Raw genomic sequence first — 22,728 nt, 5'->3', positions numbered from 1 at the left:
CAGTCAGATCTTACGACACACTGAGCCAGGTTCCACATCACAGTGTGAGCTGGATTCCTCAAACACCTAGCTCAGCCCATGCTTGTACTTGGGCAGGCTCCAGGTCTTATCAGTACAGGGCTTTCCTAGGGTGGCATAAGGAAGGAGGCAAACCACTTTCACAAAAGGGCACCCACAGAGAAGGGGAGTCCACGGAGAGGAGGATACTTTTGATCTCCACCAGTCTTCAGGAAGTTCCTATCTAAATCTTGCTACCAAGGGTTTGATTTCCTCTTCCCTGAATCAGTCCTGCAGCCTGTAGTATCAATCTTTGGATTTCCATCACATTTTGGCTTAAACCCAAATCCAGAGAAAAGGGAGGAGGGTAATTTAAATTTACCATTTGGTTTGCTTCCCCTGTGGATAAAAGAAGGGAAGTTGTCCTACTCAATACATGACAAAATTCCAATCACAAAGGGCAGGGCAGTTTTCATGTTACAGACTACAGCACTCTGTACCTCCACCCATTGGAGGCCCTTAGAAATTGGTGCTGGAGGAAGAAAGGTTTGAGTTTTCCCACTGGGCTTTACTGGCAAATATTACCCATTTCTTTGATGGCCCTTGGAGGAAAATGAGGCAGAATGCTCAGCCTCCACTGAGGTCACAAACCACACTCCTCCCCTTAGTTGCACGCTAAGGCTTTAGCAATCCATGGGGAGGGGTCCCCCTTCCTCTAAGGCTGCTGACTGAACTGGCTAGCAGCCCTACCAACTGCCCGCCCCCCTTTACCTGAGATAATGAACCACACAAAGGAAGTATTTCCATTCTTTTTTGGGGTGTTGGGGATTGAACTCACAACCCTGCATTTGCCAAGCAGATGCTTACGCTGCTAAGCTAAATCTCCAGTCCCAAAATTGATTTTTTCTTTTTTTTTTTTTTTTGGTACCAGGGATTGAACTCACCACTTCCCACTTGCCAGGCAGGTGCTTATGCCACTGAGCTAAATGCCCAGTTCCTAGGAGTCCCCTTCTAGATAAGAAAACATCACCTCAAACATTCATTGCATTAAACGAATAGGACAAGGTCAAAAGGTGAGTTTTTTCTCTTTACTGGTTTATAATAATCTTAAAAACCCCATCACACCCATAAACCACCACAGGCGAGGTGAGAGATGGAGAATGAATGCTACAGTATGTGGATAGAGTGGGGAGTCCAGGTTTCTCCTAGGGGTGGCATGGGATGGAGGCAAGGAATAGACAGGAGGCCCTAGCTTGGACCCTTATTGCTGGTTGGGGTTGGCTGGCTGAGGGGCAGGGACTCAGGCTGAACTAGGTGAGGGCAGTTGGAGGGGGTGCACAGTACATTTTCCATGCAGACTAAGGGTGGGAGTGAGCTTCAGAGACTTGCACCCCTACAAAGGAAGATGGGTTTGAGGTTGTCTGACTTAAAGCAAAGTTGGTATCTGGTCCAGTTTCCTGCAGTGGTGGCTCACCTTGTAAGGAGAGGCTGTGTGAGGGGGAGGACTTCAGCAAGAATGTCTGATTTGGAGATCAAGCAAGAGGTATGGGAGACAGCAGTGCTCTTTTGATTCCAAAAAGCAAGACATGAAAGGGGACCATGGGAGAGACGGTGGTCAACACCTGGGGAGAAGGCATTGCACCAGAGGCTTCAGAGGCTCCCGAGGGCTCAGGGACAGCAAGGTGACAGTGTTTACAGACAGCAGGAAAACAACTGGGACAATAAATTAGGATTTCAGGTTGCTATCATTTGGCTTAACACAATCAGGTGATTTTTTTTTTTTTAATATAAGGCAACTTGCCAACACATAATTTAAAAACTGGTCTTCGGTCACACTTGTTCAGATCACTAGAGAATTTCTGGCTAAGGAAGAGGAGATAGTAAACAGAACCCAAAACTATAAGTATCCGCTCACATTTCCCAAAACTAGAGGAAAAGAGCTTATTTGGTTTAAAAAAAGAAAAAATCAGAGACTAACTGCATCTTTTAACAGAAGAGGGGTGCAAAGACTGTGCAATAAAATATAATCTAAGTAAAAGGTTACAGAGAAGAGATATATTTCTAGCCAACTACATCACTCAGGAATGAAACAGCATGGAACAGGGATGCTGCAAGGAGGGGCGGGGCAGGGCGGGAGGGCTGTCTCTGACCAGGCCCCTTTCCAGCAGATTACAACCGTGCTCACTTGGTAGAGGAAAACTTCAAAGAGCTTAAGGCTTTGTGTTTTTTGTTGTTGTTGTTGTTTGTTTTCCCCATTAATCTGAGGGGCTGCAAAAGGAGGTGATGAGGAGAGTCAATGTACCTGTGGGGCCACTCATACACAGTGCTACTCAAACCCACACTACATTCATACAGAAACGTGACACTTAAAACTTACAGTTTAGAGCAATATTCTTAGCCAGTGTAGGGAAAACCAAATGCATTTTTACTGTTTTTTCTTTTTTGGTGTTTTTAATTCCAAACTCCAATGTGATCATCCCTCATCTACCTAATTTCTCAAGTAAGATAGTTTTATTATTATTATTATTTTTTTGCTTTTGTGTGTGAGGGGGGGAGTAGGAATGAGAACAGCAGTTAAGACAGGAGACAGATAACCATAAGAGGCCGTGGTAAGCCAACTGGCCACTGCATTTCTCTAGAAGCAGAGTCAGGAACCAAGACACCAATAGAAAGATTTTTCTCCATTTTTCAAGGCTATGGTCTTGAGTAATGGAAAGGAGCTGGGGAGAGATGAAGATTGGATTAGTTTTGACTTGAGGTCTTTGGGTGAATAAGGAATTAGCTTCCAGAGCACCTGGAAAGTCTCGTTTCTTAATCCCAAAGAGTGAAGAACAGGGAGAGGTCAGGGGCCAGGCCTTTCCCTTTAGCCACAGCCCAGTCCACGGGAAAGAGGCAGAGGTTCAGGAAAGATGGGAGGATGGTCTGAAATGAGGTGGATGGCCCGACAGGCAGGCAGTGGAGAGAAGAAAAGCCTCTGGTCAGTCGGGGTCTAAGGTAAGAACACAAGTTGCCGGGGGGCGGGGGGTTAAGAGGTCCTCTCTCCCCAATTAGTTCCTGCCAAGTCCTCATCCATAGACATCTAAGAATGATCACACTGGAGAGTGAAACTCTGAAACTATCCAGTTACTTAAAAGACTAAACCTAGGAGGGTGATGGATGACATGATGATTCAGAAAAGCACCCTCCCTATCTATATCCCGGGTGCTGAATATGAAGACTTCGACTATCTGTAGGATCAGGGGCTCGGCTGCTAGGGGCTCGGTGAGCTTTGCTTAGCAAGGCCAGGCTCTGTTCTCGGAAGCAGGCCTGCTGGAAATCCCCACTCAGGTAATCCACTGTTTGCATCAAGCTGTTCTGGCTTGCCACTGGACCACCCCCAGTCCCTGCTCGGTAGTGGGCCCCAGGTGCTGCTGCACAGTCGAGGGGTGCACCTGTAGCCTGCCCACTATGGAACGGCATGGCAAGGTCCTGAGACCCCGAGCTGTCGCTATTGGGAGTGGGCAGGATGTTGTTCCATGGGGGTTGGAAGTAGTGACCATTTGGGTAAGCCAGTGGGGCTGCCAGGCCGTTGACTGGTGGGGATGGGGTTGGCTTCTCCAGGGGTGGCTTCAGATGGAAGGACTGTGCCAGGCAGAGTTCCTGCGGGTAGGCAGGGGCTTTGGCCACAAAGCCAGGCCCTGCCAACTCACGTCCTGCTGCATGCTTGCCTGCTAGGCCAGGTGCTGGTGTCCCACCAGCCTCGCTGCACATCTGTTGTAGGTGGGCCAGCTGGTGCTGGTTCCAGGCAACTGGCTTGAGGTCCCTAGGGTAGCCAGCAGGGGCTCGAGAGATGCCTGTGGGCAGGTTGACAGAGCCTGTGGCAGGCAGTGTGGCCGTGGCTGCGTGGGTGTGCTCCATGGGATTGACCACACAGGAAGGCATTGGTGTGGGGATGCTGTGGGTCGAGACCCGCGTGCTTGCATTGATGAGCAGACTGCGACTAATGGGGCTGGGGTTGGCGATCTGGCCCTCACACACTGAGGTAGTGCTGATGCCTGCCCTCGTCTGGCAAAACTGGTTGATCTGGTGCACGATGCTGCTCAGGTCCGGGGGCTGGCTGTGCTGCAGGGTTGCCGCCATTGAAAGGGGGATACTTGAGGTAGACACGGTCACATTCGGGGGGGCATCTGAGTCTGGCACCTTCCGGCCTCCATGCAGCAAAGGATTAGGGGGATGCTGGAGACCCTGGTGGGCCAGGGCCTGAGTGTGGACCAAGCCCTGGGTTTGGGCCATGGGCTGAGGGTGGCCCAGGCCCTGAGGCTGCTGGAGGCTCTGAGGGTGAGACAGTGCCTGTGGCGGCGGGATACCCTGAGGGTGCTGCAGCGTCTGGGCAGGGGCATGGGCCAGGGTCTGTGCATGCTGCAGGGCCTGCTGGCGGGCCAGAGCCTGGGCCTGGGGGTGGGCTAAAGTGCTGGGTGCCACAGTAGCATAGGGTGCCACTGGGGGGTTCATGATGGCCTCAGGGAGTAACCGGGCTCGGGTGCCGTCAAAGTCCTTGAGTATGCTTTTGGCTGGCACTTTGACAATGGCAAGCAGGCCTGCCTTGGTGGCAGCCTGAGTCGGGTAGGGGCTGTAGCGCTGGGCTGATGTGTCGAGGCCGTTCACAGTACGACGAACGTGTTTCCGCTGGGGAACCTTCACACTGTTGGGGAAGATTTTTATAGTCAGTGGGTTGTTTGCGACCTTCTTAGCATACGCGTCCAATTCGGCTGGGGTAGGACAGTGAGCAGTTCTCATTTTCTGTGTAGTGTCCCCTAGAGAGAGAGAGAGAGAGAGAGAGAGAAAGAGACAGAGAGAGAGAAGAGGGAGAGCAAAGAGGAAGGGAGCTCATCAGTGCCAAGGCAACCAGCTGGTCTAGATTCCCCTGTTGAGGGCGTGGCATGAAAATTCGGTTTTCTGCAACCTTTATTCTAGATCCAGCGTCAGCCCCCACAGTAACAAGTATTGTTAGCATTTAGGGGCACTGGTCCTTGTGCCAAGGGGTAGTCTATCGTAGATGTCCTCACTATGCTGTAGGAGGCAAGTATGTTTATGATCTCCATTTTATAAATGAAGTTACAAAAGATCAGAATAGTGAAATAACTTCCTAAGTCCCCTATCCTTTTTTTTTTTGAGACAGGCTTTTGCTATGTAATTCAGGCTGGCCCGGAACACATGGCAATCCTCCTGCCTAAGCCTCCCAAGTGCTGGGATCACAGGCATGAGCCACCACACCTATTTTGTTGCTGCTGTTTTTGTATTTTTTGAGACAGTGTCTCACTTTGTTCAGGCTGGCCTTTAGCTGACTGTGTAGCCCAGCTGGCCTTGAACTCACGGCAATCCTCCTCCTGCCTTAGTTGGGATTACAGGTGTACCCCACCACATCCAGCAAAGTCTCCTATCATGGAGAGCCAGAATCTGCCAATTCTCACGATGCCAATGATACAGAGAACTCTTAAGTTCCTAACGAGTCAAACTGACATGAGGGTTGAAGAGTTTAAGCAGGACTGAGTGACAGGGCCTTTGTTACTGCTAGGACTCTTCTCATGACACTCTGATAAGCCAATGAGAGTCACCTTTCCCCTTGTGCCTTGGCAGCTGGATACCATGCCCACTTGGCACCAGTGGACAGGACACTTTTTTCAGAAGCAGAGGAAGAAGCTGTGAACATCTCTCCCCACCCCCATGTCACAAGTTCACTTTTGTTTACAGTTTACTCTAGTGCCTGACTGGGTGAAGATCAAAAGGCTTTATTTATTTGCCTTTTGGAGAATGATGCAGCAGGGAGGAATTTGGGAAGAAGGGATTCAGCGCATCTTTGAGTCCTGAGAGTCAAAAATAGTCTGTATTTGCTCTATGTCAGCTGTCACTTTCCAAATAGAAAGAGGAAAACCTGCCTTCCTTTGGAGGCTGTGGAGAGACCCACTCAATGCATCTCATTAATGTTAACAGTCTCTTTGTTCTCATCTCCGGCTGCCTCCCAGCAGGGAGCTCCAGCGGATGTCAGGCTTCTAGTCAGAAAGGAAAAAGTTTCCAAAACAAGAGCTCTTTAAGGATGCCCCTTCCCCCCAAGGGGTCTCTGCTTTGTCCATTCTCCCTCTCTTAAAGGAGGGGACACTTCTGAGTATACTCAAAAGGTGCTTAATAAATGCTTGGATGAAAAAGTATGCAGTCTGCCTAAAGCATAAGGAAATGGGTTTGGCTGGGAGCCTGGGCTCAGCTAACTGACTCTGTCCCTGCTTCCTCTCTTACAGAAGCAGCCAGGACAGACCAAGGACCAATCTGCTGAATGCCCAGCTTGTGGCCTCAGCTGGTCTTGGCCCAAAGGAGACCCCATTCAAAGTAACGTCACTGAGCATCAACTGGAACAGAATCAGATGAGTGAATGTATCAGAAGGAAAAGGGCACAGCTGCCTGCGTTTGGTGGCATGGCTGGTTAGCTGGCAACCAATGCTTAGAAACTGCTGCTCTTGGAAGCAGAAAAAAGAAAGCTCAGGTTCAGAAGGGCAGCGAAATTTAGTCCCATGCTTGAGAAAGCTGATCTGAGCAAAAAGAGCATACAGAAAGGAAAACCTTGTGTTTTCAAACAGATGTGGTAGCTCACACCTACAATTCCAGCATTCGGGAGCCAGAGGAAAGGATTGCCTTGAGTTTGAGGCCAGACTGGGCTATGTAATGAGTACTCCCCACTCCCCCTAAAAGAGATTATCTCTAAAACTAATAGATACTGGGAAAGATATGCAAGGACCCTCCAAAGGGAAAAATGCAGGTGGCCCCTGTTTTTATCCTGATGAATAAAAGCAAAGATAAAAGTGGAATAATCTTGACACAGTGTTCTGCATTACCAAGGTCAAAAATTCATTCAACATGGGGCTGGGGATTTAGCTCAGTGGCATAAGCGCCTGCCTTGCAAGCAGGTAGTTAGTTATGAGTTCGATCCCCAGTACCGATAAAAAAGAAAAAGACAAAAAAAAAAAAAATTTCATTCAACATAATTCAACACCACGCTGGGAAAATGGCTTGAGCTACTTACATTTCAGGTTTTACAAGCCATTATGGTATGTGCCCTCACTACACAAGTCTGAGGTGCAGTGTGAAAGCAGTTACAATGTAATATAATAATAAACACGTAGGGATGGCAGTCTTCTAATAAAACTTTAATTACAAAAAATTTAAATGTTTATGAAATTTCTGATTTGGGGAAAGTCTTAAAAAAATATAAATGGATGGTGACAACTGATGACAGGAAGAAGGGCACAGTACAGAGAGGCCCAGAAAGCTTCATTCATTGCCGGTGTTTTCCTCTACCCATGTGGGTGGGCTTTATTCTTTAAAATCCAAGTGGAAGACAGTGGCAAAGTAGCAAGAGTTCCTTTGTTCCAAGTCAGTATCAGCTGTCTTGTTTTTGTTGCTTTTTGAAATACTCTGGCTATGCAGTTCAAGCTGGGCTCAAACTTACTAGTAGCCCCAAACGGCTGAAAACTCAGGATCCTCCTGCCTTAGCCTCCCAAGTACTAGAATTACAGAGGTGTGCCATCACGGCTGGAGCAGCTTACTGTCCCTAGCAGAGGTGACAGGGCAGCTTAGCCTCATTCAGGTGTATGGAATAGAACACTTAGCCACTCTAGTGTTCTTTGTCCTGCCACCTCTGATGGTGACAATGGTAAAAAGGATAAATAAAGAATCAGAATTAATGAAAAATCAGGGTGGGGAGAGTGAACACCAGGGAATAGAATCTTTGTTAAGAAAAATCCCAAGGGGGAAAAAAAAAAAAGAAAAATCCCAAGGATGAGGCAAGTACACTGTACGAAAAGGAGGGCACTTTCTAGAAACACAGGACCACCTGCCACCTTGTGTACCATAGTGAAACTCAACTTTTTTTTTTTTTTTTTGTACCAGGGATTGAATTTACAACCTCGCGTTTGCCAAGCAGGTGCTTACGCCGCTGAGCTAAATCCCCAGCATTTAAGTCAACCTTTAACAAAATATGGTTGTTTTTTTTTTTTTTTTTTTGGTACCAGGGACCAAACTCACAACCTTGCACTTGCCAGGGAGGTACTTATGCCATTGAGCTAAAGCCCTGACCAACAAAACATGCTGGTTTACCTCAACATTTTCCTTTCTCTATTGGGGCTTCACTATGTTGGTCAAATAGGCCTTGAATTCAAGGGTTCAAATAATCCTCCTGCCTCAGCTCCTGGAGAAGCTATACCTATTGGCATGTACCATCATGCCCAGCTTTTTCCTCAACACTTAATCACACATCACACTGGCACCTTTCTTTGTTCTGTAACATATTTCCCTAACTGCATAGCTAACATAGACAGCACAGATTTTAAGATGTGTACTTAAACTGGACATTGTGGTGCACACCTCAATTCCCAGTGCTCAGGAAGCTGAGGCAGGATGACTGCCATGAGTTCAAGGTCAGCCTGGCTACATAGTGAGTTCAAAAGCAGCTTCAACTACACAGTAAGACCCTGTCTGTAAGACCAAAGAAATGTACATTATAAATATCTGGTACCAACACTGTCACTGATGTGATAGGTAGATCTCGATTCCAACCCTGGCTTCCTTCTCTGCCTGCTGAGTCTCAGTCCCTTCTCAGTCAGCCACAGAAATGATACTCGCTTTCCTGCATCACAGAATTGTTACCAAGACCAAGAAACTCAACAAACAGGACAACGCTGTGTGACCAGAAACAAGTGCTGATAGCTATTTTTTTTTTTTTTTATTGGTACAAGGGATCGAACTCACGACTGCATACTTGGCAGGCGCTTATGCTGCTGAGCTAAATCCCCAGCCCCCGCTGATAGCTATTCATGAGGGCAAGTCTGCCTGAGTCTGCCCATGGATAGGACACAGCACACCAATAAGGAGCCCCCAGCTGCAGGGTCCCCTAGGCTTGAGTCTGAGCATGAAATGTGTCAGAAAGCACTGCTGTCTAGTTCAGGGACTACAAGGAAAGCTTTTTCTGAATCTAGCCTTCCTAGAGATGTGCCTGCTCATCCTCTTGTTTTAAAGGTCAGAAGACATGAGTGGCAGTATGTAACAGGATCCTTCACCTGGAGGGCACAGGTATGTTTCAAACATCAGCTGTGAAATCAAGCCTGAATATGAGTTCTAACTCAGTTACCGATAGTCAACTCAAACAAGGGACAAAACCTCTGTTTTACCCTGAAAAAGTAATTTCTATATGAAGTTACTAAGGAATGAATTGAAAACATGGGTGGACACAGTGGGGCACGGCCTATAGTCCCAACAACTTAGGAGGATGAGACAGGAGGATAGCATTTGACCAGGAGTTCAAGGCCAGCCCAGGCAACACAGTGAGACCTTGCCAAAACAAGTAAGCGACAACATACGTAAAAACACTGAACATAATGGCTGGCAAGCAATAAGTTCTCAATAAATAGTCAGCTATTATTTCTTTTTTTTTTTTTTTGTCTTTTTCCTTTTTATCAGTACCAGGGATCGAACTCACGACTGCCTGCTCACAAGGCAGGCGCTTATGCTGCTGAGCTAAATCCCCAGCCCCTTAGCTATTATTTCTTTAGTTTTGTTTTGTTGACACTGGGAATCAAATTCACGACCTGGTGCTTGTCAGGCCGCTGCTATACCGCTGAGCACTCTCTCTGGCCCAGGTATTATTTCTAGTATCTCCATGACTTTATCTTGTCGTTGGGCCAATTCTCCACAAGGGGGCAGACAGAAGCAATAAAAGACAGCTGGCTTTTATTCCAGGATCCCCTGGATCCAAGTACCTGCCACAAAGGAGGTCAAAGCTGCCATCTAAAACACAGTACAAGAACTAAGGACCCTGGGTGATTTCTACCGTTTATCTCCCTCCACCTCCTTCCCCTTTCCTGTGTGTGCATGTGTTACTGCCAGCTGAACTCAGGGATGCTCTACTTCTTTTTTTTGTTTGTTTGTTTTGTTTTTTAAACAAGGTATTGGAACTGGAAGGGATGCTCTACTTCTAAGCTAATACCCTCACCCCTGTTTTAAAATCTAGAGACAGGCTCTTAGTTGCCCAGGTTGGACTCAAACTTGTGATCTTTATGCCTTAGCGTCCTGAGTGACTATGAATACAGGCATGTGACATCACATTAGTCTCTTTCACAGGCTGTTTCTGTTTTTGGCAAGGTCTTGCCATGTAGTCCAGGTTATTCTTTTTTTTGGTATTAGGGATCAAACTCTTGATCTCGTGCTTGCCAGGCAGGCGCTTGTGCCACTGAGCTAAATCCCCAGTCCAGTCCAGAGTATTCTTGAACACACAATCATCCTGCTTCAGCCTCTTTAAAGATTAGGCTTTCAGTGCCACACCATGCCTGGCCACAATAAAAATTTTATGAACCAGAACCACATATCTGGATCCGGCACTAAGAAAAGACAAAGCAGAAGCTCAAGAAAGACAAAATTACAAAAAACACATTTCCTGGGGCACCAGGAGAGGATGTATCAAAGAGACATGTGCAAGCACAGAGGTCCAGAACTCAGGAAGATCACAGAGTTTGAGATCAACCTGAAGTACACAGAGAGATGAAGGCCAACCCAGAATATACAGCAACACCTGCCCTGAAAAATAAGTAAATAAATAATAAAAAATAAGCAATAAAAAATTCCAGTACCAAAAAAAAAAAAAAAAAAAAAAAAAAAAAAAAAAAAAAAGAAGAAGAAGAAGAAAAAAGCACATGAAACAATGGCACAACCAATCCAGAACAGGTCAAGGATGGCAATGACCTGTCCCCAATTGTGGTTTCTATGGCTTCTGGACTCATCCAAGCCCAACATGTTCTTTAACCCAGCCTCTCCTAGGGGAAATTACACATCAAGGATAGAAGATGTATTATACTCTCCCCACACAGAGAAAAGGCAGAGAGAAGACAAAAAGAAAGGACTGAGCTGGGTACAGAGATGTATACACCATCCCAGCAACTGGAGGATCACAAGTTTGAGCCCACACTACCCAATCTAGACTCTGTCTCAAAATGAAAAATGAGCCAGGTGTGGTAGTATACGCCTATAATTCCACTGCTTAGGAGGCTGAAGCAGTAGGGTCAGTGAGTCTGAGGTCAATCTTAAATACATAAGATGAAGGCCAACCTGTCCTGAAAAACAAATAAATAAACAATAAAGTAAGCAACAAGCAATAAAAATTAATTCTAATATTAAGAGAAAAGAAAAAGAAAAAAGGAGAAAGAGTTAAAAGGGACTAATTTCAGCAAACTGTGAGGTAGAACACATGGCCACTGAAGCTGTTAGAAAACTTACAATGCTGGGCTACAGGTCACACAGCCCACCTCTCGACCCTTGGTCCATCTCCCATACCTCAAGGTGACTTTTTGTTTGGCACCAAGAATTGAACTCATGACCTTGCACTTGCCAGGCAGGCGCTGTGCCACTGTGCTATATCCCCAGCCCAAGGTGACTACTTTCTAGTGTTAAGGATTAAACCCAGACTCTCGCATATATCACCAATCACTCTGCCACTAAGCAATAGCCCCAGCCCAAGCTAAATCTTAATATCTAAAGCATATTAAGCTATAAATGCCTGGTACCATTTACCCCACAGATCACAAGCACTGTTTCCTAGTTATAAGACTCCCTCCTAAGGGCTGGAGATGTGGCTTGCTAGGGAGTGCGTACTTAACACTCCTGAGACTCTGAGCTCAATTGTTAGCACCACAAAAAACCAAGACAAAAATATCTTCCTGAGAACAGAGTGCAGGAAAGTGCTGAACTGCAGTCACAAAGCTGTTTTTCTCTTTGGGACTGAAACTAGGCTGTACCAGCCAAAGTCACAAAACTAGTTTTTTATTCTAGTTTGCTTGTAGTACTAGAGACTGAGCCTAAGAGCTTTGTATGCTAGGCAATTGCTTTACCTACTGAGATACTCACCAGTCCTTGTTTATCACAAGACTATTTTTGCTAGATGTAGTGGCACACACTTTTAATCCCAGCACTCAGGGAGATAGGGCAGAAGGATTGCTGTTGAGTTTGAAGCTGGCCTGGGCTACACCATGAGTTCAAGACCAGCCTAAACTTGGTGAGACCTTGTCTCAAAAAACAAAAACAAAAAAGCAGCTTAAAAAAAAAATCCCTTTTTAATGTCACTACAGCTGATGGGCCATAGTCATAGCAGCTGCATGGCTAGTAGTCTCCAAAGGCGACAACTATGTTCTATTTTACTTTCCCTATAAATGTTTAATGCAAGCAGCTATGGATCACACAATACGATCTTTTATACCTTGGCGAGGAGGACAGCAGATGCAGGAAAGCTGAAAAGCACCATCAGATGTTATCATTTGGAAAGACTGAGGTACATGTAAGTATGACAAAAAGCAGCTGTTAGAGAGCAAATTATCGCCCCCCACAGAGAAGAGAAACCGGAGCCAGGGAAGATTGGAATCTCCGATACACACGTGTGTGAAACCCAGGGCATCAAGCATGCTAGGCAAGCACACTGCCACTAAGCTACACTCTCGGGCGATTTTTTTCTATTCCTGAGCCTACATTTGGGGACAGTGGTTAGAAGAGAACTCTAAAGGCAAATGTCTCTTCCTTTTCTTAAGACAGGGCCTTGCTAGGAAGTTCAGACTGGCTTTGAAGTCACTATGCAGCCTAGGCTATCCTTGAACTCATATGGGTCCTCCTGCCTCAGCCTTCTGAGTGTGGGATTATATCTTTTCTTGCTTTTTTTTCCTTTTCTTTTCTTTTTTTTTTTTTTTTTAAAAAAAAGATGAGTCTTGCTACACTGCCCAGGACAGTTTTAAACACATGATTCTCCTTTCTCAACCTCCCAAGCAGGTAGGATTAGAGTGGGCACTGTCTTCCTTTGATAGCACATCTCTAGGTGAAGATGTCACCATCTGTTAAGAAATCTAAAAGAAAGAAACTGAGCCTCTCTTTGTCATCGAATTGTATGTCTTCAAATGTTTCTGGAAAGGCTCAGTACTGGGCACAGGGCAGTTAGTGTACTTATGTGGATGGCCTGAAATACATACAGTTTCATCACTCAATCATCACTCAGGAAAAGAAAAGATAGGGCTGGTGTACAGTTCAGTGGTAGAAAGATTACCTAGCATGAATAAGACCATAAATTCAATCTCCAGCACAGAAAAAATAAAAATAAAATCCGGGCATGGTGATACACTCCTGTAATTCCAGCACTCTGGGAGGTTGAGACAGGAAGATTGCACAGGAAGTTTGAGCCCGGCCTGAGCAATTAGAAACTTAGCAAGACCCTGTAAAGCGTGGAGATACAGTTGAGTGTGAAAGTCCTGGATTGAATTCCACTACTACAAAATGAACTGGGGAAGGGAGGGAAAGGAAAGACGGAAGAAAGGAAGAGGGGAGAGAGAAAGAAATAAGAAAAAGAAAGAAAAAAGAAAAAAAAAAAAGGAAGGGAGAGGGGAGGAGAGAGGAAAGGGGAAAGACTGTTACCTTCACCTTTGTCCTTTTACAGGGCTCAATTCAGCTGACAAGTTCAGAACTAGTTAGGTTCTAAGTCTCCCACTTCCTCAAAAGTCCAGCCTGTGGTGGCAAACACATGGCAAATGGGCCATACCAGGCTGCTACCACTGGAAGCCCTAAAAGGTTTGCCAGTACTGATATAGCTCTTCTGCATGCCTTTACAGTACTAGAGATGGAACTAGGGCCCTGTGCATGCTAGACAAGTGCTCTACCACTGATAGACGCCCCAGCCTGAGGCTAGACCATTTGTAACTTGTGACAATCTCATAGAACAGAAGTTGGCTCTGTTCTCTGCATGTCAGGTCCAGCTGCTGTGCTTTTACACTAAAGTTTTATTACAGCATGGCTGCACTTATTTATTTATACACTGTCTATGGCTGCTCTAGTTGAGCAGATGTCAGAGATTATGTAGTCACAAAACTAAAAACATCTGTTGTCTATTCTTCACAAAAAAATTTTGCTCACATCTGTCATAAAGGATTCGGGTAAGGTACTGAAGCACTTTATCCAATTAGAGAAACCTTACTACCTCACCGATTTCCCCTTTTTTCTTTGAAAGGAAGATCTTCTCCTAGTACAGGGCCAGAGAGAAAATATTTTCCTTGTACATCTTGTGCAGGGATAGAAGTAGGGAGATACAGGAGTATATGAACTATAATGTTCCAATTTTGACCAATTAAGACAGGAATCTAATAGTTCTCAAAAGCTCAATCCTATTTTGTAAGTGCAAACAAATGCCCAGAGAGCTTGAGAAATCCAGCTTCCAACCATGCTGAGTATCAAAGCTCTTTTACTTGCTGTGGACTGAAGTCATGTAGGCTGAGAAGGCAGGCAGCAAAGCCAAAAGGAATTGTTTCCATGGCACAAGGTGCAAAGATTTAAAACATACAATGGTGTAAATAAAATTATTTTGGAGACACAATAAATAACCTGGACTGCAAATTTTCATTAAATTGCTCATGAGGTCCAAGATGAAACATCTTTCTGAGAGGTGATTATTTTTCCTATAAAGCTCCCTACAGTTTTGTTATACAACAGGAAGCTAACAGCATTAAAATTAAGATCATACGCTGGGGAACTGTAATATTTAAGAGGGTTTCTCAGATAATAAAAGTGTCCCTCACTGCTGACAGGTAGGGCCTTTGCAGCTGTTTTCTTGCTGTGCCTGCTGACAAATACCTTGGAGGTATTATACTCAAGGTCAGAGTACCCCAGATGTGGCTCTGGGATAAAAGGGACAAAGCTAAAGATCGCAATCCTCCCCCAGGGAATATGGGTTACTTACATTTCTGAAGTCCAGTGTTCATCTGCGTGTGAGAAAGAAGCTGAAAGGACAGGTCCCCGGGCCCTGGCAGACAGGCGAGCATGGCAGACCAGCATCAACACAGCACAGGGCAATGGCTCACACTGCAGGAACAAGACACACAGTTGTGGGGCACAGGCAACTCAGCCAGGGATATCAGATAGAAGTCACACAGGCCCCAATTTAGACAGATAAGCAATTTAGTTAGCAACATGTTAACTGAAAATCTATTTACATCTTCATCTGTAGTAACAATCTGCTCCCAACCACTACTGTGGCTAAAATGATATTTCAGTCTGCACAGATGTGTAGGTGGGAAAAACAAAAACTAAAAAATACCTATTTATAAGATAACCAGAAAGTACAGGGATATTTGTAAAGTTTAAGCATTCTTGTGTTGTGTGTGTGTACATGTATTTTGAGACAAGGTCTTACTATGTAGTTCAGGTTGGCCACAAACTCATAGCAATCCTTCTGCCACAGCCTCCTGAATGTATCACTATACCCAGCTCGTTTCAGCATTCTTGAAAATTCTGGGCCTGGTTTGATCATTTATTATCCTGGTTGCAGGCCACCATACAGTCAGGCATTTCCAAATATAAACTATATGACTTTTCAAGGTACCCAAAGTCTGGCCTGGTCTGAACTTGTATTTATTAGTAGTATTACTATTGTTGTTATTATTTTGAGATAGGTTTCACTATGTAGCCCAACCTGGCTTTTTTTTGTCTTTTTCCTTTTTATCAGTACCAGGGACCGAACTCACGACTGCCTGCTTGCAAGGCAGGAGCTTATGCCGCTGAGCTAAATCCCCAGCCCCCCAGCCTGGCTTTTAACTCAAGGTGATTCACTGCCTCAACTTTCTGAATGCTGAAATTATAAGTGTACATCTCCAGGCATGGTTGAAAAAAAAATTTTTTTTTAAAAGAAGCACTGTTCGGACTGGGGATTTAGCTCAGCGGCATAAGCACCTGCCTTGCAAGCAGGCGGTTGTGAGTTCGATCCCTGGTACCGATAAAAATGAAAAAGACAAAAAAAAAAAAAAAAAAAAAAAAAGAAGAAGCACTGTTCTTGGAGTAGAGCAAAGAGCTAGTAAGCTACTAACAGCCCATTTTGACCAGAGATCCTAAGAGTGTTTCATGATAGCATAGATTCACCAGTGATGTTCACCAAACATACAACCCTGCTATAGTGAAGTCCTTCAAAAATACAGGGTCCATAAACCAGGTGTGGTAGCCCATGCCTATAATCATAGCAATTAGGGAAGCAGAGGCAGGAGGATGGAAAATCTGAGCCCAGGCCCGGCAACTTAGAGAGCCCTTGTCTAAAAACCAAATAAAACCACGAAACTTCCTTGTGTACCAGGAATAAGCTTTTCTCAAATACTGTAAGTAGAATGTAGTGAAGTATATGACATCTTCTCTACTACTGTGAAACTCAGAAATCAAAGAGATAATATAGTTCTCTGAATCACACACAAAAAAAGGAGTGGGGCTAAACAACTGCTAAACAAAGACCACAAATCCTTTTTATTTCTCAGGTATGTGAAACTACCTTGTCATGATGAGTATCAGAGAATTTCAGCTTGCAAGATCAGGTAACTGAAAAGACACTTTGTGAAAGAGGCTGCTTATATCATGTCTACGATAGCAGCTGCAGAAGGAACTGCAGTGAATGCCTCGATGAAAACAGAGCTGCCCAAGAGCCCTGGCACAGAGTCAGTCTTTTTAGATCTCTAGCGGGTGGGACATGAGGATGAACACAGTGTGCCAAATGCCATGCTTCAAGATATATAAAGGCTTCCGGTGTGGGTACACAACCAGGTGCTACTTAAAATCCCTTCCCTTGTAAATGCCAATCTCTGTTTAGTAACTTCCCTTATGTGGTCCTAATGTAGCTGAGGACAAATTCCAAGAAAAGTTAAGAAATTACCAAGTAGTTTTTATAAGGACATTTAGTTCATGACAGACTACATATATGACTGGTCCCACAAGATCATAATGTAACTGAAAAACTACTCGCAATCTTTCTATTTCAGGCTCCCAGTGTCCTGGCATTTAGGTATGTGCCACCATGCCTGACACGTTCCATATTTTTAGGCTGATACACCAAAATGAATTTCATTATTCCATACTACTAATGTGCACCAATTAAAAAAATAACCTTAGCCGGATGTAGTGGCATAATCTGTAATCCCAGCACTTGGGAGGCCAAGGCAGGAGGATCATTGCAAGTTGGAGACCAGCCAGGGCTACAAAGTGAGCAAGGCCAGCCTGATCTGCATAGCGAGACCCTCAAAAAGACAAAAGACAAAAGACAAAAAAAAAAAAAAAAAAAAAAAAAAGGAAACCATTACAAACAAACAAATCTATATGCATAGATATGATTAGTGCAGTACTACTTTTTTTTTTTTTTTTTTGGTACCAGGGATCAAACTCATGACTTTGCACTTCCTAGGCAGGCGTTTAAGCCACTGAGCTAAATCCCCAGCCTGCAGTATTACTTATTAAAGAATTACTTGTAAAAGAAAAGTTGGGGGCAAAAATAAAGTAACATTGGGGCTGAGGGTCGTATAAAAATTGTATTTTGTATTGTATTGTATAAAATTTGTATTGTATTGTATAAAAATACCATATCCCTTCTAGCCATTCCTTAATTGATGGGCACTTGGGCTGTTTCTACCATTTGGCTAGTACAAATTATGTTGCTATAAACATGGGTGCACATATATCACTGTGGTATATTTTCAGTTCTTCTGGGAAAATGCCAAAAGTGGGATAGCTGGGTCAAATGGAATCTCTAATCCTAGCTTTTTGAGGAGTCTCCACACTGATCTCTACAGTGGTTGTACAGCCAACACTCCCACCAACGGAAGAGAGTTCCTTCCCTGCTCCCCCCCCCCCCCCACGCCTCCAGCATTTGCTGTTGATTTCCTTTTTTTTTTTTTTTTTTGGGTCTTCTTGAGACAGGGTCTCTCTATGAAGTTCAGGCTGGCCTTGAGCTCACTTTGTAGCCCAGGCTGGTCTCGAACTCGCAACGATCCTCCTGCCTTAGCCTCCCGAGTGCTAGGATTACAGGCATGAGCCACTGCACCCGGCTCCGTTGGTTGATTTCTTAACATTGGTTATTCTTTCTGGGGTGAGATGGAATCTCAGTGTTGTTTTAATTTGCACTTCCAGAATGACCACTGATATTGAACATTTTTTCATATATCTACTTGCCATTTGTATTTCCACATCTGAGAAGTGTGTACTCATCTCAGATGCCCATTTATGGGTTGGGTCATTGAATTTTGGGGGCCTGATTTTTTAAAATTTTTATGTTTTAGATAAAAGTCCTTTGTCTGAGGGAGCCGACTAGGATATTCTCCCAACTTATGGGTTTTCTTTTCACTCTGTTGGAGATTTCTTTTGACATGCAAAAACGTTTTAGTAAGATGAGATCCCAGTTGTTGATTCTGGCAAGTATTTCCTGTGTAGTCTGATTTTTGTTCACAGATTCTCTGCCTACTTCTATGTAGTCGAGATTTTTACCACCTTTGTCTTCCCAGCAGATTTAGTGTTTCTAATATTTAGATCTTTGATCCATTTTTTCTTTAGTTCAGTGCACAGTGACAGACATGGATCTAGTTTCAGTTTTCAGCATGTGGAAAGCCAGTTTTTCCAGCACCACTTATTAATGAGGCTTTCTTCTAGTGTACAGTTTTGGCCTCATTATCAAAGATGAGGTGGCTGAGTGTGTAGTTATTGCTGTATCTTCTAAACTATTCCACTGACCTTCAGGTTTGTTTTTATTTCAGTACCATGCTGATTTTATCACAGTAGCTTTGTAATATAATTTCAAGGAATTGTGATGGTTCCTACTTTGCTTTTGTTACCCAGAATTGCCTTTGCTATTCTAGGTCTCTTCTGGCTCCAGATGAATTTTAGAGATAATTTCTCTAGATCTGTGAGGTATGTAAATGGCATTTTGATTGGAATTGCATTAAATCTGTGTAATAATTTTTGGAGAATGGCCATTTTCACAATACTTGTTCTTCCTACCCATAAACAGGGAATGTCTTTCCATTTTCTGAAATCTTCATCAACTTCCTTTTTCAGAATAATGCAATTTTCACCGTACAGATCTTTTACTTCCTTTGTTAGATTGATTCCTAAGTATATCATTTTTTTGGATGCTATATTGCAGGCTGTGGCTTCTCTTATTTCTCTCTTAGTGAGTTTGTTGTGTGCAAGAATGCTATTGAGGGGCTGGAGATTTAGTTCAGCAGCATAAGCGCCTGCCTGGCAAGCGTGAGGTCAAGAGTTCAATCCCCGGTACAAAAAAAAAAAAAAAAGCTATTGATTGCTGAGTGTTGACCTTGTATCCAGTTTCATTACTAAATCTGGTTATTATGTTTAGAAGTCTTTCAATGGAGCTTCAGGGGTCTTCTATGCAGAGTATCATACCATCTGCAAATAATAATTAACTTCTTGCTTTCCTATCCTTATTCCTTTTATTTCTCTCTTTTGTCTAATTTCTCTGGCTAATGTTTCTAGTGCTATATTGAATAGGAGTTGTGATAGTGGACATCTTTATCTTGTTCCTGATTTTAAGTTGAAAGTTTTCAGTTTTTGTCCATTTAGTAAGATGTTGGCTGTTGATGTATCATATATGGCTTTTATCAGATTGAGGTAAAGATCATCTAATCTGACTTTCTGTAGGGTTTTTTATCATGAATGAGTGTTGGATTTTGTCAAAAGCTTTTTCTGCATCTATTGAGATGATCAAGCGACTCCTGTCCTTCGATCTGTTGATACGGTGTATTACATTTATTAATTTGTGTGTGTTGAACCACCACTGCATTCCTGGGGTAAATCCCACTTGATCGTGATATATAATCTTCTTGCTGACTTGTTGCATTTTATTTGCCAGTATTTTGTTGAGGATTTTTACATCTATGTCCATTAGAGTGACTGGCCTGTAATTTTCTTTTCTGGTTGGGTTTTTCATTGGTTTTGACATTAGGATAATGCTTACTTCCAGGAAAGAAGGAGACTTATTTCTTTATTTTACTCAACAGTTTGAGGAGTACTGGTATTAAGTCTTCTCTAAATTTCTTGTAGAATTCAGCAGTGAATCCATCAGGACCTGGGCTTTTCTTTGTTGGTAAGGTTCTAATTACATTTTCAATTTCATTAACTAAAACTGGGTTATTCAGTAGTTTTATCTTCTTGATTCAGCTTTGATAATTCATGTTTCTAGGAATCTGTCCATTTCTTCTGTTACTGAACCTATGAGAGTAAAGATTTCTGAAGTAGGCATTGATGATCTTCTGTATTTCCACAGGGTCTACAGTGATTTCACCCTTTTTATTTCTTATTGTATGGATTTGAGTTTTTCTTTCTTCTTTGTGATAAGGTTGGCTGGGGGGGGTCTATCAATTTTATTTATTCTTTCAAAGAACCAACTCTTTGATTCATTAATTCTTTGTATTATTTTCTTAGTTTCTATTGTATTAATTGCTACTCTGATCTTTATAATTTGCTCCTTTCTTTTGGCTTTGGGATTGACTTGCTCTTGTTTTTCTAGAAGTTTGAGGTGCAGCACTAGATTGTTTATTTGTGTTCATTCTATTCCTCATGTGGGAGTTTAGTTCTATAAATTTCCCTCTGAGGATTGCTTTCATTGTGTCCCATAGGTTCCAGTAATTTGTATTTGAACTTTTTTGTTTGATTGCAAATTGTTTAACTTCTTAATTTCTTCTATGATCTATTATTTAGGAGAATATCATTTAATTTCCATATGTTTATTGGGTTCTTGTGGGTTTTTTGGTCATTAATTTCCAATTTTATTGATCAGAAAATATGCATGGAATTATTTCAGTTCCTTTGCATTTACCTAAGCATGTTCCATGGGCTAGTATATGATCTATTTTACAGAATGACCCATGTGCAGCTGAGAAGAATGCATATTTTGATGCTGTGGGGTAGAACACTTGGTATGCATTTACTAGGTCCATTTTTTCAGTTATTTCTTTGCTGATTTTTTGATTTGTCTCTTTGTGACAATGGGATATTAGGGTCCCCTGTTATAACTGTATTATTATTTGATTTTTCATTTCTATTAAGATTTGTCTTATATAGTTGGATGCTCCCATATTTGGTGCTATATATATTTATGATTGTAATCTCTTCCTCTTCAAGTTTTCCCCTAACAAGTATGTAGTGACCTTCTTTATCTCTTTTGGTAATTCTTGGTTTGAGGTTCATATTGTCTGCAAATAAAAGTTACCCTTGTTTTTTTCTGGGTTCCTGTTGTACGTAGTACTGTTTTATATCCTTTGATTTTAGTCTATGAATTTCCTTCTGAATTAAATGTGTTTCTTGTACACAGCATATTGATGGATTTTGTTTCTTAATCTACTCTGCCAGTCTGTTTCTTTTTATTAGTGAATTGAGATCATTTATATTGATGGATATAACTGACTTATCACTGTCATGTTATCTTTCTGTTGTTGGTTTTCTACTCTCCGTTTAAATGTTTGCCTTGCTTAGCAGTTTTCTTCTGTTGCTGTTGAGATTGTAGTTATCTTTGTCTCTTTCTAGAGTCCTTTCAGTACTCTTTGTAGTATTGGTTTAGTGGTCATGAATTTCTTCAGTTGTTCTTTGTCATGGAAGTATCTTATTTCTCCATCAATTTTCAAAGATAGTTTTGTAGGGTACATCAATCTGGAGTGAACCTGAAATACTCACTCCATGCTCTTCTTCTCCTCCTTTTTATTTTTTTGGTACCAGGGATCAAACTCATAACCTCACACTTGCCAGGCAGGCGCTTATGCCACTGAGCTAAATCCCTGGCTCCAAGCTCTTCTTGACTTGAAGATTTGTGTTGAGAAGTCTGCTGTGATTCTGATAGGTTTTCCTTCATAGGAGATCTGTTTCTTTTCTCTGACAACTTTCAGTATTCTGTTCTTGTGCTGAATTTCTGATATCCTAATTATTATATGTCAGGGTGAAGATTTATTTTGGTCATGGTTGGTGTTCCAGATGCCTCACTTATCTGTTTATCAGATTCTCTTACCATGTTTGGAAATTTTTATGCTATTATTTCTGTAAATATTCTTGGTAAATCATTTGAGTTGACACCTGCTTTTTCAGTGACACCTATCAGTGTATTTTGTTTCTCTTTCCATTATCTTGCAGCTCTTGAATTATTGTTTCCTGGTTCCTTGTTATTTTTAAGAGATCTTTCTTTTCATTGTCGTAATCTTTCATCCTGTCTTCAAGGTTTGAGTCTATCTTTAGCTTCATTTAAATGGTTTTGCCAGCTTTCAATGGAATTTTTAATTTCCTGAATATCCCTTTGAATCTGTTTCATGCATTCTAATTGTCTTACACTGTTCATTCAAGGTTTCTATAATGTTTTTATATTCCCTATTTCTTTATGTAGATCTTTTTTTTTTTCTTTTTTTCCTTTCGTACCAGGGATTAAACTCACAACCTTGCACTTGCCAGGCAGGCACTTATACCGCTGAGCTAAACCACCAGCCCCCGTCATTCCATTTTTTACTTGAGAGATTATTTCTGATCTGATTTCCTCTATAGCTCCATGGAGTTGTTTCTTTACTCCAGTTGCTATCATTTCAGAAAGTTCGGTTGTGTGATTTCCAGTGTCTTTCATTTCAGTGTCTCTTGGGTTTATTCTAGGTGGGCTGCTGGACTGAGACTGCATTTTGCTCTTTCATTTTGTCATTTTCCTCTGGAACCCAGTGACTGGCCAGGCACCCTCCCAATGGATTGCATGAAACACTACCCTGGGCAGAGCTTCCATCCTCTGATACCCCGTGGCTAGCTGGGGCGCACCCCCAAACTATGGCACTGGTGACTTATGCTCTGTGGCCTCTGAGGCTGGCTGGGTGTTCCCTGATGTACTGCACTGGGTTGCTTTGGGAC

At 42.9% G+C, this 22,728-nt stretch overlaps 1 protein-coding gene across 14 annotated transcripts in view; it reads right to left on the bottom strand.

Moving 5' to 3' along the window:
• Nucleotides 1-1,071: 1,071 nt before the first annotated feature.
• The window catches only part of Fam222b (family with sequence similarity 222 member B), a 74,806-nt gene continuing 53,149 nt past the window's right edge, over nucleotides 1,072-22,728 (bottom strand). For 7 of the 14 annotated variants that reach the window (XM_003469716.5, XM_063251161.1, XM_063251163.1 and 4 more), the window contains 2 exons: nucleotides 14,777-14,898; nucleotides 1,072-4,790 (listed from right to left, as the gene is read on the bottom strand). In XM_003469716.5, the coding sequence (XP_003469764.1) occupies nucleotides 3,184-4,790; nucleotides 14,777-14,858 (1,689 nt within the window). In that variant the 5' untranslated portion in view covers nucleotides 14,859-14,898 and the 3' untranslated portion in view covers nucleotides 1,072-3,183. Of the gene's footprint in view, nucleotides 4,791-13,096; nucleotides 13,329-14,776; nucleotides 14,899-22,728 lie in introns of those variants that run through there. The other 7 variants (XM_005003572.4, XM_063251166.1, XM_063251168.1 and 4 more) reach the window with 2 other exon arrangements.

Source organism: Cavia porcellus, unplaced genomic scaffold, assembly GCF_034190915.1.
Source record: "Cavia porcellus strain 051 isolate PalLab524CR breed Dunkin Hartley unplaced genomic scaffold, mCavPor4.1 scaffold_6, whole genome shotgun sequence".
Classification (NCBI taxonomy): Eukaryota; Metazoa; Chordata; class Mammalia; order Rodentia; family Caviidae; genus Cavia; species Cavia porcellus.
Note: the sequence above shows the minus strand (reverse complement) of the source record. Positions and strands in the feature narration are given on the sequence as shown.